Below are 13,437 nucleotides of genomic sequence, written 5' to 3' on the forward strand. Positions count from 1 at the left end.
GTAAAGATTCCCAACTTTTTCATCGTTTTTTCATCATTTTTCATTTAAGGGTAATCCCCCATTGCTTCCTACAGAACTTTTTACAAGCCCAAAGAGAACAGAGAAAACCCAGCCACATGCACGTGTCATTAACAGATACTAGGAATTCAGCTACTGACCTTAGGCTGTCTTCTGCACACAGAATATTTCATGTCTTATTCATTTTAAGTAAGGTATAAACTGATAATGTTATTTTTCAGTAGGAGGCCAAACTGGAAGGCACGTATGGGTTTCAGTGAAACTAACAGGGAACAACGGTATCTGAACCCTTCACTATGAAGTCTTTGTGTACTGAGTGCACTGTTCTGCAAAAACATATTTTGGAAAACTGACTCAGCTCCAAAGCACTCAATCTTCTCTGGCAGTGCTTTATTTTGAAGTAGTGTAGCAGAATTAGGAGTGAGCTATTGCACTCTGGTGGCTACTACAAGCTTTTAACACGTTTCCCCAAATTCCCATAGCAGTTCAACATCCAGCAGAGCAAAAGCATTTTCCAGTAATTGGATCAAATGAAAGTCTAACACAAACCTTGCACAGTTGGAGCCGCTAGAAGAGTATCATTAATCTGAAGAAGAAATAACAACAAAACCTCCCACGTTTCTCTTGCCATAATTGTTGATTCACGAGCCAATTTCTGGACTGCTTTCAAAACTTGCAAGCACAGCCTAATCTGACTAGATCCTGGGTCTGGCCTGCAAGAGAAGGAAACACTACTTGAGTCTCCAAAAAGGAAATGGAATACACCACAGAGCAGCGTGTTCAATAATCTGAACTTTGAGCAATTGTAAGAGGAAATACCAGGATGACTGAACTAGAGCCAAGAACATAACTAATTTGTGTGTATGCATCACAGCTGTGCCTCTGAGCATCCTCATTCTGCCTTAACAAGTACAAGGTGTACCGTAATGCTTTTCTTTACATGAACTCACCAACACAAAGTGAACATTGTAACCAGAGAAAGTATAATCTGTTATAATAAGAAAATATTTACTAGGACAAACAACGTGAATGCTAAGACACCTTTTGTTGTTCCATATTTAAGTGAGAAGAAAGTGTTGAATTTAGAAGAAAACGTGTTAACAAACTTCTTCCTTGTTCACCTCTCGCTTCCAAATGTACACCCAACTCTTGCCTTGAATTTCTGGCATTTAGGAAAAAAAATCTGAAAGGAAGTCATTAAATAGGGAAACTAGACTAGAAGAAGAAAGGATAAGGAGGGAAGAAAGGGAAGAAGTTGGCAGTGTGAAGTTTTTCCCTGCTTAAAGAACCAGTTACACACTCTGCTGAGTCACACAGCACAAGGTGTTGCATGTGCAGCAGGCTCTCTTCCAACCAGCTTGTGCAAGGCAGAATGGGGACAGAACAGTTACATGAAGTGTTCTGGAGAGTACCTGAGGACACTGGTAAACAAATCTAAGCAAGCCCAAAAACTTAAAGAGTGAAAGAATGAAAAATGAAAGAGCTTACTGATTTAAATGTGCAATATATGCGAGCCATTTTTTGACTTGCAAACTTGAAATTTCAAGTTGTAAGCTTAAATCATCCTACCAGTTGCTAATAAAGAGAATCATAAAAATATGACCATCCACCAACCCACTAAGCAGCATTACTGGAGCCCAAACACTCTCAGTGCAACGTAAACCACAAGTCACACAGCAAGCTCTCAAGAACGTGCAGATCCAGTAGACAAAGATCTGCTATTTTCAGGGAACAGCAGCTCAAATTGAGACAATGTACTGATAGATGCTTTTTAAAAATATCACCAGCTCTTATCTGTGTAGTATAAATATACTGTGTGATAGTAGTGGAAGCAAGATTACAAAGAGACAACGCCTAGTGCAAAACTGTGGAGTAGTCAGAGTTCAGAACTTCAGCAGGTTGTTCTGTGCTGCTGCTCCTACCAGGTCATCTTGGTAAAGCAACAGAGCTGGGGACAAGCAAGCCTCTGTTATGGCACTGCTTTCCCCCCATGCAACAAAGCAAACTTTTAAAGCAAAGAATACCCTTATTTTGTCATTCATTATGTTTCAATGCCTGTCTCAAGAATTGATTCCCTAAGATTTTAATGAATTAATATTAAGGGATGTACAAATAGGAGCTCCTTGTGACTAATGGGAAACTTCTGAACAAAAGTAGGAAAGGCAGCTCTACAGCTTTCACCCCCTTTATCAGTTCCTTTTTTCCCCACAAAGTCAATTGAATGGCAAACTTCAGCTGCAACATTCTGCAGGCTTATTTCCAGAGATATCTACAGGACCTGTCCTTATGGTTTCCATACCTACACTCAGCAAGAATTGTTCCCAAAGTTTCATACATAAATTAGAAGTTATCAGAAAGGCCTCTGTTATGCTTGGCCACTCACATGTCCTACACGCCCTGTGGTCTCTCAAAAGATTCCAGACACCTCAGAGAGCAGACCCCAGGGCCAGGTCTACAACCCCATATTCCACAGGGCAGGGAAAAGAGAGTTTTCATAATTTCTTTCCATGGTACAAGCAAATGTTTGCAGTACTGAAATTTTATCTAGAGTAATAACTACCACAGTTGTTTAAGTTGTGTGCTAGGCTCCCTGAGTATCACAGCATTGCTAGAAATGGACAGCCAGGGGGTTCCTTGAGGAGTACTCAACTACATCATGAAAAGAAGTCCTCCATTCAGCAGGGCAGGCAGGTCAGTGCTGCAGGGAAAGATGCACTTGTTCCCTAGTGTGTCTGACAGACAAAAGGAAAGGAGCTGGACTTGCTCCTCTTCCATTGTTCTTATTTTGTCAGCACCACACTATTTCAAGGACTGTACATGTCAACAGCTGCTTCAGCTGGATATTCAAACTAAAATGGTTTATACACGTCTGTTCTGATGAGTACATATCACTGATACACCACAACTCTGAACCATGACTTCTAAGACAGCCAAGCACCCACTGCACTGTCAGAACACCAGGCCAAGGAAGGAAGCTGTCGTAATCCCAAACCTCTACATGAAATAGGTTTGACATTAGAGTTTCGTGTTTCCTGCTACTTAGGAGACTTGCAGGAGGTAGTTCAATGTATTCTCAATATATATCAATATACTGTAGCAATAGGTTGCTACAAAAGTTCCTGGATATGCATTCTACAAGTGCTTATCAGCACCGGGCACCTGCAGCAGTTTGGTACCAGAAGCAGGCTCTTCTCCCTCTGTACAGACATTTAAGAAGATGAGCCCTTCCTTTCTCTCAAACAGTTTGCACACAACATAATTCTGCATTTAATGTTTGTTACATCATGTTTTTGCATTGCTCAACTGAAGGAAACACTAAGATCTTCTTCCTGAAAAGGCACCAGGTACAAAAGAAGGAAAAAAAACAACCAAGCACAGCCTTTCAGATACATGTCAGGAGCTTGGGGAAGAAAAATAAGAGAGATCTTATACTTTGTGGTGTATGTGCACACAGGTTTACAGTCATGATTTCTCTGCTCAGCCTGCATCCAGATGTCAATTGTTTCATTCAGCAGACATCACACATGGTCTGCTATCCTGCATCAATCTCAATATATGAAGTTGGAGCAGAATCATAGAACAGCAATAGTGTCAGCAGCACACAGGAAACAAAACTGACTGCTAACAGGGCCTCTGGTGTAAAACATGGCAAAGGAACACAGGAAAAAGCTGCTTAATAAACAGGAGAAGAGTGCATTCTCCACTGGGCCAAGGAAATAAGCGTTTCTGAACTGTGCAAACTCCATTCTGCACCTATTAAAGATCTTCCAGAGATATGTCTGTCCTGCTAGGCTTCTTTAACAACTGCCACATTTCCCAACACCCAGTGTTTTTGGTACAGTAAACATGTTAACACAGCATGTGAAGTTGCTCAGCAGTCAATGGACCTTCTACCTCAACTTTATGTGCCACTGCAATGCTCCTTTATACTGATATGTATTACTGCATTTAGTTAAAATGACCTGGTGCCTGAAGTGAGAGCACAGGTCCCAGAACCTGCATCAATTGCTTTCAGAAGAAAAAAAACACTGATGAATAAGGATTCCAAGATTAAATATCTCCCTCTGTTTGAGAGCTGCTTATTGAGAAACAATGACTTAAGATCCCAGGTAAAGGAATCAGCAGTGTAACAAAGCCCTCCCCAAAAAAGACATTGTCTTCAGGAGTACAATTCATAAAGATACTGAAGACATCCGAAAATTATCTTATTAACTGTAAAATATTTGAAACTTGTGCATAAACACATTCAGGGTCACAGCTTGAAACTGAAGATAAAGAGATAGCAGTTCTTTGTTCTTCTTGGACACATTCACATTTCCTTTTCACAGCAGGTTACTACTGGTGAATTCTGGTTTTACTCTTATGGAGTCCCATGACAAAGCCCAGCTAAACCTAGCTAAGGCATCAGCCAGCTCAAGGCTAGAGGCCAGCAGCCCAGGAAAGGAGTGACTGCATTTCTTTACCCTTCCTTGACTTCTCCAATGTAGTCACCAAGACCAATAGTTAGAGACAGCTTTCTGTGGAAACCTTCAGATTAGAAGCATCCTTTATTTAAATTTCTTCCCTCCACTGGTTCCCTGAGTGTCCTTTAAAGGGAATTAAAACATCTTCTTCCACTGTGCCTTAAGAGGAATTAAAACTCCAGTTAAGTTGCAGAATTTGAAACAATCAAACAGGAACGACCTCCTCATTTGAAGTTGTATGAATTACTCTTCAAAGCCCTTTATCAATACAACCTTCAGATAAAGTTCAGTAAGGGTTTTGAAGGCCACTCACAATGATGCAGCATTCTGTAAAGCAGGTTGTTCAGTAGAGGTCTGGAGGTACCAGACCTCAAGTAACTTCAGGCAGCTAGTACCTAGGTACTGTTTCACAGGGGACCACTAAAACAGCTTTTTCTTTATTCAGACTCTGTTCAGCACCATCAGGTCCATTTGTCATAAACTACACATGAAACCTAATGTTGAGAGCACTCAAGACAACATGACTTTTTGTCTAAGAGGTAGGAGCATGCGTATGAATATCATTATCCAAGGATGTTCAGACTAACATCAGGCTGATAGATAGCAAGCACTTCTGCAGGGCTCCTTGAAAATGATCAATATGATTATGTTCATTTAAGAGGCAGCAAATTCTGGCAAACTTGCAGGGAGCAGCTTCTGTGTCTACTCTTCTGATGTGATGGGGGAAGCTGTAAGTAAACACAGCATGGGATGGCCACCACATGCTTTTACTTATCTCATTTGTACACATTATTAGCAGATAGTCACATGATTTAGTTTTTTATCCCCCTCCAGTCATGTAATAATGATGGTTCTAAAAGTGATTAGCTATCTAAACACAGAAGCAACAAGGCATGGATGGAGTGACACCTTCCTTGTAACTTCGCTACAATAAAGCCTCACTTAATCAAGAGCCTGCATGGCTCATCACATCCTTCTGACACATTACCTGCTGACCATGACTTTGAATGCCTGTGGATCTCTCCCACCCTAAACACTACTACCCTGACACTCACCTTGGTACAAAGAGATTTTGGAGATGTTTGAGAATGCTTTGAACATAAAGGTTTGGTTCCTTAATAACTGGTAAAGGAATTGAGTCCTTAGGTAATACAAGAGCCATAATCCAGTCTGTATATACATCGACACAGTATTTCACGGTATCGCCATCCAGAGGGAGGGTCAGCCCATAACAAACCACCTCCATCGTCCATTTTACCTAAGAATAAATGGAAGTTAGTAAAAGTGAATTTTAGAGAGTAAAGAATGATTAATGCACACTAGTTCTAATGTGAAGAGAATTTTTTACCACACAACTACATTAACCTGATGGACACACAAATTAGAATCACAGAATCACTAAAGCTGTAAATAGTCTTTAAGATCACCAAGTCCAACTGGCAACCTATCGCTACCATGCTCAAGTTAATGACTCAGTGTTTTCATATAGCACTGTGACTCCAAAGAGAATCTCTTCAGTCTAAATCATAGAAAGAATTCCTCAGAACACACAAAGCGCTGGACAGTCATAAACTGATGTAGAAGACTTTCAGATTCTAGCAAATAAACACTCATACAATACCAACACTTACAGTCATGCACTTGCTTCAGCAATTACAAAGGTTGCTCTACAAAGGCTTTAATGTGTTAACCAACTCAAGCCTTTGAATTTCCCCAACCCCGTTAGCCTGCACTTCTGGGTTAATAGCTCAGGTAAGCACCAAACACCACGCACCACTTCCTACTAGGTCATGAAGCACATAGTTGTTATGAACTGGCTGTACAAACATTACATAGATTACTAACCTAAAAATACAGTACATTTTAAAAAAACTTGGATATTAAATAAGTGACTTTCTATAGCCTCTTTTAAGAGACCCCTCTAGCATGAAGAAAACTACGATCGAGGCAATTGAGATCACAGACGTGCACTTACTTCTTTGTCTGTTTTCAAAAAACTCTCGCTTCCAACCGACGACGTGATCAGAGCCTGCCCAAGAGGACGCACCACCGCATTTGCCACTTCTCTTCCCACACTTTCAGGATAGCTGTGAAGCACACTGGTGTTACCCTGATCATTTTGAATGACAAGATGCAAGGATCTCCACTCTGAGTACATAGTGCCTCTATGCTACAAACCAAATAACACCTGGAGGGGCAAGAAAGAAGAGACAATCAGTAGAAACATCTATGAAATTATTTACAGAACTGAAGTTTTTGCCATTGTAAATTCAGCATATAAGCATCTACATCATACCTTGAAATCATGTAAGTGAATCAAACAGTTCTTGTTTAACCTTAATGTCTTTTAATAAAAAATATTTCATAATATTTAATAAAATATTTATAATATTTAATAAAATACCAGATACTAAAAGATTCAGAAGTTATCCTGGGATTCATAAACTCGGTTAATGGGATTTTTGCATACTGACACCCCCTCCTTTTAGGTTCAGTTAGGAACTTGCAGCTTGTTTGTGACACTACAAGCTTCAGGAGAAGCAGCTCATGACTTCAGCTGGTGCAGCCCATGCTGTCAAGATGCTTTCTTACAAAGTGTTCATAGCTAAACAGGGGACTGCTCCAGAAGTATTCAAAATTAAGGCAAGCAACAGCTGCTGTTCACACCTTATGCCCTGTTTCAGTTCAACAGTAGTTAAAAATACATACCAGGAAACTGACAGAAAACCTCACTCATTTGGAAGATCAAATCCAGCCTCTTTCTAGACTCCCACTATTTCTCCTGCAGCATGCAACACCCAAAACTGCTGGCTGAGAAATGTGACTAACTGATAGAGAGAAGTGTGCTGACCTGAACTGACAGGACTGAGCCCTCATGGAGTGCTCACTTAAACCACACATGGCCTCACAGTTACAAAGCCACCCCACATACTGCTCCTGTACCTGGCACACTCATATACGCATTGGTGAGTTTCAAATCCTGCTGAAGTCAGTGCACACAGCCTCGCCTGGCAGCACCAGGGCAGCTCAGCCAGCACAGATGTCTTGATCCAGCCAGCAGCTGTCCCAGCAGACAGGATCTGATCTAATGGAGGTTAGATGAAGACCTGCGCCACACACAGAGCCAGGAGAACACGCATCTGAGAGGGGTGGAAGGAGCATTCCCTGCACTGGCAGCAGCCCTGCAAGCCCGCTCTGAGCAGCACAGGCGCACAGCAGCACGAGCCATCAGAGCAGCACCACCTCCCTCCTTCCTTATCAGTTATTTGAGCCAGCGACCACGTGAACAACGCGGCACAGGGCAGGCAAGGCTGGCACCAGAGGAAAGGCGGGAGGGCACGCAGCAGCCACAGCATGGATCTGCTCACACTGCCACAAACAGCGCTGCAGGGACTGCTCACCAACAGCTGCTGTGTATTTCAGAAACTACTTAGTTACATAGGGCATGTTTTCAGTGCCTCCCTCCAACATTCCTTGGCAACAAACCAAACAAGCCAGGCCTGGAAATGCACCTACTTAGGGACAAGCCGCCATTTAAACAGGTCTGCCTATTTAGCTGATCACCTGAATGCTGACTTACACCCTATGTAAAAAGCTTGATGACTCCTTTATGAGGAGGCAGCACATCTTAGTTTCCTAAACTATCTTCTTCCTGGTTTGAGGCAGCAGCCACACGTGCTTTCCTGACAGCAAATAACCACAGCAGGCACAGCTGACAAAGTGCATCCTGTGTCCTTTAGGAATGTTCTCCTCCAGAGGGCAATGGGGGGGAGATGCCTGTACATAACCTGCAGCCTGGAGGAAAGCTGCCAAGACACCAGCTGCTGGGACACAGAAGTCACAGCGGCAGGAGAACAGGAAGCAAACAGGACCCACAGTCCCAGCTACAACCATTATCCTTTGTAACGACTACAGTTCCCTGTTAAGTTCTTTGGCTGTCTCCCTGCTCTGTGCCATCCCTTTCTGCAGGCCCTACACACACTGCCAGCCCTCCCACAGGCACTGCAGAGCCCATTGCAGCAGCAGTGTCCACCACCTGAGGAACAGAGTGCTGGATCAAACCAAGCATATCAGCATGCGCCAGCACATTGTTATCAGCTCAGTGAGCCTATCAGCCTGCTGACAGCTGCCAGCACGGGCTGCCCAGAAGCACGGGGAAACTGCAGGTAGCCCAGAGGCTGGAAAGCTCCTACATAGAAGAAAATCAGAGAACAAGGGATTCCAAATTCTGAAGCGTTTCAAAAGGCCCTCGTCATACCAGCACGCAGCAATGGAAAAAGGGCACACCTGCTCCCAGCCCTGCCAAGGCAAAGTGAGCAGCTTCGTTGGGTGATGCTCCACAAGCTCTGAGATGGAGTGTCTGTCACACACTTGGGATGCACCACAGCACGTGTGAGAAGTTCAGCAGCAGCACAGGGAGCCAAAGCCTTTGGTGCTGCACACAGCTGACAGACCTAACACTCAGACCTGCACCCTTGCGATACCCCAGGCTGCCCTTGGTCTTGCCATAAAGGAAATATTAACATGCAAGGAATAATGGACCAAGGAACTAATTCCAATGTAAAAGCCTTTTGAGGTAGGACTTCCTGCAGTACTGGGTTATTTACCCCCTACAACTGGAACATTTTATTTTGTGAAGACTAGAAGTTGCTTTTCACTTGAGGCCCCACTAACTGCTATTTGACATGAGAGCTGTTATTACCTGTCACAGCAGTGCTACGGCTGAACCCAGCTGCAATTCAACTTCTTGAAGCCAGACATAAGCTAACAACACCAGTAAGCCTCCCCACAACCACATCTGCTTTATGTTGAACCTGTGAAAGCAGAACATACTGACAGTGTCATACCTTGCTTAGAAAGCTCAACCTGAAAGGTACTGAACACCTCACAGAAGCAGGATGCACCCCCTCAGAACAGGCTGCATTTGTCCCAAACTACTTCAACGCCCCCAGAACACCAAAAGAACACACAGCTTTTACTCCATACCACCAGGGCATCTCAATCTTGATTTCTGCAACACTTCTGCACCTCAGTTTCAAAAACAGCACTCTGGCTCAATAGCTGAGCATCACCTGCAGGAAATTTGGGAGAATATCTACACTGACACAGGTTCAAATCACTGAGGGCTCCTGAGGTTCCAGACTACCTAACCAAGGGGAAAGGGAAAGAAGAAAAGTAAATAGAACTATTAAACTCACCAAGCCATTTTATACACGAGTTTGGAAATAGAACACATCTATGTTCTGCAGTAAATATAACACCCTGAGATTTCTACAGGCAGAGGAATCTGGAAAGAAATTTCCAACACTAGCATTGGTGGAAGAACAGAGATGCAAAGCTAAGATATGTACCTCTATTATGGAACTGGCATGGCACGAGTATTCCTCCGCAAAGTAAATAACTTGCGCATCAACTATTCCCTATTCCCTCCTGAGCCAGTTCAGCCAGGGAATTTTTATAGCTACCACCATATAAAACTAGAAGAGGATGTTTTAGCATTTGAGACCAAAGATCTTCAGCTCATAGACACTCAAGACTTTGGTGAGTATAAGAAAGTCACTAATAATCACTAATAAACTCGTAAAATTAAAAAAGACCATGATACTTGAGATTTATTTTCAGTCCCTAAAGCCTTCAAAGGGATAGGTGCAGGCAAAATATTTTACCTCCAGGATCAGTGAAGTTAGTGAGAATTACCCAACCAAACAACAGGCCCACATGCTGCTGTTGTTTTGAAGGAACACGCAGGAGCTCAGAGCAGTGATGGGATTTTTGAAGTGTGTACAGGGAGAGGGTAAGGAACTGAAGTTTGTGTAGGAAGCAGATCTCAGAGTGGGCACAATGAGGGCTGGGAGCAAACTGGGACACTGAGCCCTTCATGCTCAGCAACTTCAGACATAATATTGAGTGCTTGCCTACAAAATAAAGGGTTTGGAGCACCAAGACAAGCCATCCCAAAGTATGAGAGCTTCCTGGGTTTCATCAGAACCAGAAAGGCAGAGACTGAACTGAAAATTCAATGGAAACAATAATATTAACATAGAAGATACGAAGACCAGCAGCAGAGATACCCAAGACCTCTCTGAAGGCAGAGCCTACAACAAAGCAGCAGCAATATAAAGGAACTACACCGTGAAGTTTGGTGATACTAAAAACACTTCAGAAGTATTTCAAGGAAAACAGGTAGCCATTTGCCACACCTTGCCACTGCTGCTGCCCCTCTGCCCTCCACATTTCTGCGGGAGAGTACAGAGGCTGGCTTAGGTCCGGGCAGGGCTGCCTGACTCAGCACCACCCTTGCAGGACTGAAGCAGCACGCACTCCTCCAGGCACCCGCCTTCAGGGCCCAGCCAGTAGGTGCCCCCGCCCTAAGAACACATCTTGTTAAGAGACATCATGTAGAGCAGCTCGCAGGCCACACTCTGCTTAAGGTCAGTATTTTATTAGAGAATAAATGCAGATGCATGTCAGGATTACTATTAAATGAAAGATTTCCATTCAAGGCAGGAAGAGATGAGGCAGAAAAGAGTAGGAACTCACAACCCCAGTTCCAGCTCAGGTGACACATCCAGTCACAGCGCTGCTGAGCGGAAGAGAGGAGTATCGCTGCCCCCCTCGGCCAGGGAAGATGAATTGGCCCAGTTTTATCATCCAGCTGTAGGAGGTCAGTACACAAATCCAGAGGCAGCCCCTCCTAAAGCCTCGGGGCAGGGGACTCACATCCCCAAAGCAGACCCCACTCAGAGGGCCAGAGCCCCCATCTCAGCCCGGTCCTGCAGACAGCGCCAGACACAGGCCTCCCAGAGCAAGGGGCCGGGGCTCCGTCATGGAGGAGCAGCCCGGAACTCGGGGCTGATACCTCTGAGCATTCGTCAACCCATAAGAAAGCAGAGTCAGGGAGCTTTATAAGCGTTGGCTGTTTTACTCTGCTTTCAAGCTTCATCACTCAGACATCACCCCTGCTTCGCTGCCGTCCCACCTGTCAGAGCCGGGCGAGAAGGCGATGCCTCGGGCCGCCCACACGAGAAGCTGAGGAGCTGCCCAGGCTGCACCCGCACCGCACACGGCTCGGTTACCGCGGCTGCGAGGCGGAGCGCTCCGCGACGCTGCCGAAGGACGGCTCCACGCGGTGCCTCGCCGCTCACTCCTCGCACGGCAGAGGCGCTCGGGGCAGAACGGGCACGGCCTGCAGCGCCGCCGCTCCGCACCCGCGGGGAGAAACGAGGCTAAAGGCGCAGCGGGACGGAGCCCGGCGCCGAGTTCCGCGCCGCCCCGCGGGCGCTGCCGAGCAGGGCTTCCCTCCGCCCCGCGCGGCTCCCGAACCGCGGCCCCCGCCCGGGCACGGCACGGCAGGCGGGGCGGGACGGGCCCAGGGCCGGGCCCTCCGCGCCCATCTCCCTGCGGCCGCCCGGCGCTCCCCGCGCGGCGCCGGCGCTGAGTGCGGCCTCGACGCGCCGCGCAGCGGCCCGGAGCCGGGCGGGCAGCGGCCGCCGCCACGGGGCCCGGCGGAGGGCGGGGAGCGGTCGCGGCCCGGACGGCCTTACCTGCGCCGAAGGGCCCGGCGGGCATGTCGGGCCGGGCAGGGCAGGGCCGGCCGCTCCGCCCTCACACCGCCGGCTCCATGGTGCCCGCGGCGGCCGAGGCGACACAGGGAGACGCGGCTCCGAGCCGCCCCGCTCCGCAACCCGCGGCCGCTTCCGGCAGCGCCACAAAGAGCACGGCGGGCGGCCGGGCCCTACGGCGCCCTGCGCACGCGCGCGCCCGCTCCGTCCCGCAGCTCCCCGCCCGAGCGCTCGGCTCCCGCCGCGGGCAGCGCCACATAAGTCGCGGGGAAAAGCTGTGCGCGTGCGCGGCTCGCCGCGGCGGCGCCCGTCGCCTCCGCCGTCCTCTTCCTCTTAAAGGGGACGCGCCCACCTCACCCGCCCCGCCCGACACCGCCCTCTCTCGGCGCCCCGTTCCTTGCGACGGCGCCGTGCTTTGCCGCTCCGAGAGGCGCTGCGGCCCCCGGGCTCGGGCGGAGCCGCACGAGGGAGCGCCGTCAGCCCACGAGCTCGACCCCTCGATGCGGGCCGCGGGTCTCTGCCGCGTCACCCCGGGGCGGAGAGCGGAGAGCGGAGAGCGGAGAATTCACCCGCAGCAGCGCCCGGGAGGCGGCTCTGCTCTCTGCCCTCGCACCGCGTGCTGTCCCCAAGGAACGTAAACGCCCGGCTGCCCGCTGCTGCCTTGCGCTGGCTGCCAGGTCGGTGCGGTTTGCCGTGCGGGGATTTTTGCCTCACCGCGGGGTTCACGCCGTTCTCACGGTACCCCGTTAGAGTGCCAGAAATGTTAACATCGCCGTCCCTCCCTTCTAGCGAGCCCACGCCTCGCACGGATGCAGGAGCTGGGGGCTCGCTGCCCGGTCGGAGGCGCTGCTGCGGGCCCACCGGCAGGCAGGCCGCTCAGCTCCGCCCTGCGGGAAGCGGGAGGATGGGAAAGGTGACAGAAAGTGTGAGGGTTGGTATTCCGGCAGTTTGATAAGCAAAAAGAGGAAATACATATCTTTATAAAAGCACAAACGCCTCCTCCTCTCCCTGAGAAAACTACTCCGGAAAAGCTCATGGTGCAAAGTGCAATTGCATACCACTGCAACCAAGGCACAGCAGCAGTTTTCTCCCGGAAAAATTCCCCACCTCTTGCTGAGCACGGCACCGTATGATCCGGAACGTCCCAGCTGTGCTGGCTGTGTGCCCTCCCAGCTGTGCACCTGCAGCATGCTCTGTAAGCACTTGTCTGTGTAAGCACTGCTGAGCTGCAGCTACATCTGTGTGTTTTCAACGCTGTTTTTGTCACAAAACCAAACCACAGCACTGCAGGAAGTACTGTGGAAAAAAAAATAAAACCCTCCCAAAACCAGCACAGGCACTGTAAGGCTGCTGCCGGAGCCCCGTGCAATATCTCCATCCCAGCTGTCTGTGCT

The 13,437-nt window shown here is 47.7% G+C and overlaps 1 protein-coding gene across 3 annotated transcripts in view; it reads right to left on the reverse strand.

Moving 5' to 3' along the window:
* RALGAPB (Ral GTPase activating protein non-catalytic subunit beta) overlaps window positions 1–12,262 on the reverse strand; it is a 64,518-nt gene extending 52,256 nt beyond the window's left edge. For 2 of the 3 annotated variants that reach the window (XM_031605632.2, XM_031605630.2), the window contains exons 1-4: window positions 12,026–12,262; window positions 6,457–6,669; window positions 5,537–5,739; window positions 568–731 (exon numbers count right to left, since the gene is read on the reverse strand). In XM_031605632.2, the coding sequence (XP_031461492.1) occupies window positions 568–731; window positions 5,537–5,739; window positions 6,457–6,639 (550 nt within the window). In that variant the 5' untranslated portion in view covers window positions 6,640–6,669; window positions 12,026–12,262. Of the gene's footprint in view, window positions 1–567; window positions 732–5,536; window positions 5,740–6,456; window positions 6,670–9,183; window positions 9,296–12,025 lie in introns of all 3 variants that reach the window. The other variant, XM_031605631.2, reaches the window with a different exon arrangement.
* Window positions 12,263–13,437: the final 1,175 nt, after the last annotated feature.

The sequence above is a fragment of the Phasianus colchicus genome, chromosome 17 (assembly GCF_987193195.1).
Source record: "Phasianus colchicus chromosome 17, bPhaCol1.hap1.1, whole genome shotgun sequence".
Classification (NCBI taxonomy): Eukaryota; Metazoa; Chordata; class Aves; order Galliformes; family Phasianidae; genus Phasianus; species Phasianus colchicus.